At 40.4% G+C, this 6,000-nt stretch overlaps 1 protein-coding gene across 2 annotated transcripts in view; it reads right to left on the bottom strand.

Moving 5' to 3' along the window:
• Nucleotides 1-6,000, bottom strand: part of LOC110450758 (presequence protease, mitochondrial-like) — a 62,514-nt gene that overhangs the window by 16,684 nt on the left and 39,830 nt on the right. For both annotated transcript variants that reach the window (XM_021498453.1, XM_021498454.1), the window contains exon 19: nucleotides 690-855. In XM_021498453.1, coding sequence (XP_021354128.1) covers nucleotides 690-855 — 166 coding nt within the window. The remainder of the gene's footprint in view (nucleotides 1-689; nucleotides 856-6,000) is intronic.

Genomic DNA, 6,000 nt, shown 5'->3' with positions numbered 1-6,000 from the left:
ATCCCAGGAAGCCACCAGCCAAATATAAAGATTCTATACCCTTCAGTTCTTCAGAAGAAGTCATTTGAAGCTTTTTACACATTTGACTCCTGTGACCTTGAAAGTAGGTCAAGGTAATTTTCATTCTCAAACTTTGTTGGGCTCCATCCCAGGAACCAATCAGCCAAATATGAAGATTCAATACCTTTTAGTTCTTCAGAAGGAGTCGTTTGAAGTTTTTGACATATTTGACCCCTGTGACCTTGAAAGTAGGTCAAGGTCATTTTCGTTCTCAAACTTTGTAGGGCTCCTACCAACAAAGCTTTCAGCCAAATATCATGACTCTAGGCTTATCCGTTCTTCAGAAGAAGTTGTTTAAAGGAAAAATTGACGGACGAGGACGGACAGATGGACGGACGGACGCCGCACCACGACATAAGCTCACTTGCCCTTCGGGCAGGTGAGCTAATAATGCCATCATTTTTGTTACGATTTTTTCCATTACATTTTCTCACCATAGACTAGTTATCCTATATCACCATAGTTACACTCTATCACGATAGTTACACTATATCACCATAGTTACACTACATGTCATGACATATTTCAGCGGGGGGCACAGAGCGTATGTGAATATGCCTAACCCCTGGAGTATCGTGAATGACCTTACAGCTGACTGTAACTTGTAAGTTGTAGGACAGTTTAGATACCTGTGTCATGCCTCCAAATTGTTCCTGTAGGAATCCTGTTGGGGTCAGACCTGCCCTTGAGTGACTGATGGCAAAAGAATGACCCATGTTGACTATAGACGATGACATCTCAGCAGCAGTCATGTTGACCAAGGTCAAGAATCGTTCATTATCTTTAAGGTCTGGTCTGTGGAATAGAAGAAAGCTTACAAGGTATGTGAGTGCTCACTGTTATGATGGTAAGTAAGATGTGTTGACAGAATTCCTTAGTAAGTACCTCAAGGCATGTGAGAGCTCACTGATATGATGGTAAGTAAGATGTGTGGACAGAATTCCTAAGTCATTACCTTAAGGTATGTGAGTGCTCACTGATATGATGGTAAGTAAGATGTGTTGACAGAATTCCTTAGTCAGTACCTCAAGGCATGTGAGAGCTCAGTTATGATGGTAAGTAAGATGTGTGTACAGAATTCTTAATCGTTACCTCCAGGCATGTGAGAGCTCACTGATATGGTGGTAAGTAAGATGTGTGGACAGAATTCTTAGTCGTTACCTCCAGGCATGTGAGAGCTTACTGAAATGATGGTAAGTAAGATGTGTGGACAGAATTCCTTAGTCGTTACCTCAAGGTATGTGAGAGCTCACTGTTATGATGGTAAGTAAGATGGGTCGACAGAATTCCTTAGTCTTTACCTCAAGGCATGTGAGAGCTCAGTTATGATGGTAAGTAAGATGTGTGTACAGAATTCCTTAGTCTTCACCTCAAGGTATGTGAGAGCTTACTGTTATAGTGGTAAGTAAGATGTGTGGACAGAATTCCTTAGTCTTCACCTCAAGATATGTGAGAGCTCACTGATATGGTGGTAAGTAAGATGTGTGGACAAATTCCTTAGTCTTCACCTCAAGGTATGTGAGAGCTCACTGATATGATGGTAAGTAAGATGTGTGTACAGAATTCTTAGTCGTTACCTCAAGGCATGTGAGAGCTCACTGATATGATGGTAAGTAAGATGTGTGGACAGAATTCCTTAGTCAGTATACGTACCACAAGGCAGGCGAGAGCTCACTGTTATGATGGTAAGTAAGATGTGTGGACAGAATTCCTTAGTCGTTAACTCAAGGTATGTGAGAGCTCACTGATATGATGGTAAGTAAGATGTGTGGACAGAATTCTTAGTCGTTAACTCAAGGTATGTGAGAGCTCACTGATATGGTGGTAAGTAAAATGTGTGTACAGAATTCTTAGTCGTTACCTCAAGGTATGTGAGAGCTCACTGATATGATGGTAAGTAAGATGTGTGGACAAATTCCTTAGTCTTCACCTCAAGGCATGTGAGAGCTCACTGATATGATGGTAAGTAAGATGTGTGTACAGAATTCTTAGTCCTTACCTCAAGGTATGTGAGAGCTCACTGATATGATGGTAAGTAAGATGTGTAGGCAGAATTCCTTAGTCAGTACCTCAAGGTATGTGAGAGCTCTCTGATATGATGGTAAGTAAGATGTGTTGACAGAATTGCTTAGTCAGTACCTCAAGGTATTTTAGAGCTCACTGATATTATTGTAAGTAAGATGTTTTGACAGAATTCCTTAGTCAGTACTTTAAGGTATGTGAGAGCTCACCGATATGGTGGTAAGTAAGATGTGTGGACAGTGTGTACAGAATTCTTAGTCGGTACCTCAAGGCATGTGAGAGCTCAGTTATGATGGTAAGTAAGATGGGTTGACAGAATTCCTTAGTAAGTACCTCAAGGCATGTTAGAGCTCACTGATATGATGGTATGTAAGATGTGTGGACAGAATTCCTAAGGCATTACCTTAAGGTATGTGAGTGCTCACTGATATTATGGTAAGTAAGATGTGTTGACAAATTCCTTAGTCTTCACCTGTGCTCACTGTTATGATGGTAAGTAAGATGGGTCGACAGAATTCCTTAGTCTTTACCTCAAGGTATGTGAGAGCGCAGTGATATGATGGTAAGTAAGATGTGTAGGCAGAATTACTTAGTCAGTACCTCAAGGTATGTGAGAGCTCGCTGATATGATTGTAAGTAAGAGGTGTTGACAGAATTCCTTAGTAAGTGCATAAAGGTATGTGAGAGCGCACTGATATGATTGTAAGTAAGAGGTGTTGACAGAATTCCTTAGTTAGTGCATCAAGGTATGTGAGAGTTTACTGATATGATTGTAAGTAAGATGTATTGACAGAATTCCTTAGTCAGCGCATCAAGGTATGTGAGAGCTTACCGATATGATGGAAAGTAAGATGTGTTGACAGAAGTCCTTAGTCAGTACCTCAAGGCATGTGAGAGCTCTCTGATATGATGGTAAGTAAGATGAGTGGACGAATTCCTTAGTCTTCACCTCAAGGTATGTGAGAGCTTACTTATATGATTGTAAGTAAGATGTATTGACAGAATTCCTTAGTCAGGACCTCAAGGTATGTGAGAGCTTACTGATATTATTGTAAGTAAGATGTTTTGACAGAATTCCTTAGTCAGTAACTCAAGGTATGTGAGAGCTCACTTATATGATTGTAAGTAAGATGTCTTGACAGAATTCCTTAGTCAGTTCATTAAGGTATGTGAGAGCTCACCGATATGGTGGTAAGTAAGATGTGTGGACAGAATTCTTAGTCGTTAACTCAAGGTATGTGAGAGCTCAGATATGATGGTAAGTAAGATGAGTGGACGAATTCCTTAGTCTTCACCTCAAGGTATGTGAGAGCTTACCGATATGATGGAAAGTAAGATGTGTTGACAGAATTGCTTAGTCAGTACCTCAAGGTAGGTGAGAGCTCGCTGATATGATTGTAAGTAAGATGAGTTGACAGAATTCCTTAGTCATTGCATCAAGGTATGTGAGAGCTCACTAAAATGATGGTAAGTAAGATGTGTGGCCAGAATTCTTAGTCGTTACCTCCAGGCATGTGAGAGCTCACTGATAAGATGGTAAGTAAGATGTGTGTACAGAATTCTTAGTCGTTACCTCAAGGTATGTGAGAGCTGACTGATATGATTGTAAGTAAGAGGTGTTGACAGAATTCCTTAGTAAGTATCTCAAGGCATGTGAGAGCTCACTGATAAGATGGTAAGTAAGATGTGTGTACAGAATTCTTAGTCGTTACCTCCAGGCATGTGAGAGCTCACTGATATGATGTTAAGTAAGATGTGTAGGCAGAATTCCTTAGTCAGTACCTCAAGGCATGTGAGAGCTCACTGTTATGATGGTAAGTAAGATGGGTCGACAGAATTCCTTAGTCTTTACCTCAAGGTATGTGAGAGCGCAGTGATATGATGGTAAGTAAGATGAGTGGACGAATTCCTTAGTCTTCACCTCAAGGTATGTGAGAGCTTACCGATATGATGGAAAGTAAGATGTGTTGACAGAATTTCCTTAGTCTTCACCTCAAGGTATGTGAGAGCTCATTGATATGATGGTAAGTAATATGTGTTGACAGAATTCCTTATTCAGTGCCTCAAGGCATGTGAGTGAAATGATGGTAAGTAAGATGTGTAGGCAGAATTCCTTAGTCAGTACCTCAATGTATGTGAGAGCTCACTGATATGATTGCAAGTAAGATGTGTTGACAGAATTTCTTAGTCAGTACCTCAAGGTATGGGAGAGCTCACTGATATGGTGGTAAGTAAAATGTGTGTACAGAATTCTTAGTCGTTACCTCAAGGAATGTGAGAGCTCACTGATATGATTGGAAGAAAGATGTGTTGACAAATTCCTTAGTCTTCACCTGTGCTCACTGTTATGATGGTAAGTAAGATGTGCTGACAGAATTCCTTAGTCAGTCCCTCAAGGTATGTGAGAGCTCTCTGTTATGATGGTAAGTAAGATGTATGGACAGAATTCCTTAGTCAGGACCTCAAGGTATGTGAGAGCTTACCGATATGATGGAAAGTAAGATGTGTTGACAGAAGTCCTTAGTCAGTACCTCAAGGCATGTGAGAGCTCTCTGATATGGTGGTAAGTAAGATGTGCGGACAGAATTTCTTAGTCAGTACCTCAAGGTATGTTAGAGCTCACTGATATGATTGTTAGTAAGATGTGTTGACAGAATTGCTTAGTCAGTACCTCAAGGTAGGTGAGAGCTCGCTGATATGATTGTAAGTTAGATGTGTTGACAGAATTCCTTAATCAGTACCTCAAGGTATGTGAGATCTCACTGATATGATTGTAAGTAAGAGGTGTTGACAGAATTCCTTAGTAAGTATCTCAAGGCATGTGAGAGCTCAGTTATGATGGTAAGTAAGATGGGTTGACAGAATTCCTTAGTCATTGCATCAAGGTATGTGAGAGCTCACGGATATGATTGTAAGTAAGATGAGTTGACAGAATTCCTTAGTCAGGACCTCAAGGTATGTGAGAGCTCGCTGATATGATTGTAAGTTAGATGTGTTGACAGAATTCCTTAGGCAGTACCTCAAGGTATGTGAGTGCTCACTGAGTACCTCAAGGCATGTGAGAGATCACTGTTATGATGGTAAGTAAGATGGGTCGACAGAATTCCTTAGTCTTTACCTCAAGGTATGTGAGAGCTCGCTGATATGATTGTAAGTAAGATGTCTTGACAGAATTCCTTAGTCAGTTCCTCAAGGCATGTGAGAGCTCACTGTTATGATGGTAAGTAAGATGGGTTGACAGAATTCCTTAGTCAGGACCTCAAGGTATGTGAGAGCTTACTTATATGATTGTAAGTAAGATGTGTAGGCAGAATTACTTAGTCAGTACCTCAAGGTAGGTGAGAGCTCGCTGATATGATTGTAAGTAAGAGGTGTTGACAGAATTCCTTAGTTAGTGCATCAAGGTATGTGAGAGCTCACCGATATGGTGGTAAGTAAGATGTGTGGACAAATTCCTTAGTCTTTACCTCAAGGTATGTGAGAGCGCAGTGATATGATGGTAAGTAAGATGAGTGGACGAATTCCTTAGTCTTCACCTCAAGGTATGTGAGAGCTGACTGATATGATTGTAAGTAAGATGTGTCGACAGAATTCCTTAGTCAGTACCTTAAGGTATGCGAGAGCTCACTGTTATGATGGTAAGTAAGATGGGTTGACAGAATTCCTTAGTAAGTATCTCAAGGCATGTGAGAGCTCAGTTATGATGGTAAGTAAGATGTATTGACAGAATTCCTTAGTCAGTGAATCAAGGTATGTGAGAGCTCACCGATATGATTGTAAGTAAGATGTGTGGACAGAATTTCTTAGTCAGTACCTCAAGGTATGTGAGTGCTCACTGATATGATGGTAAGTAAGATGTGTTGACAGAATTCCTTAGTCAGTACCTCAAAATAATGCAATGGTAGTCTTATTTTCCAG

This window comes from Mizuhopecten yessoensis, unplaced genomic scaffold (assembly GCF_002113885.1).
Source record: "Mizuhopecten yessoensis strain PY_sf001 unplaced genomic scaffold, ASM211388v2 scaffold5503, whole genome shotgun sequence".
In the NCBI taxonomy this organism is placed as follows: Eukaryota; Metazoa; Mollusca; class Bivalvia; order Pectinida; family Pectinidae; genus Mizuhopecten; species Mizuhopecten yessoensis.
This window is presented reverse-complemented; position numbering and strand designations above follow the sequence as displayed.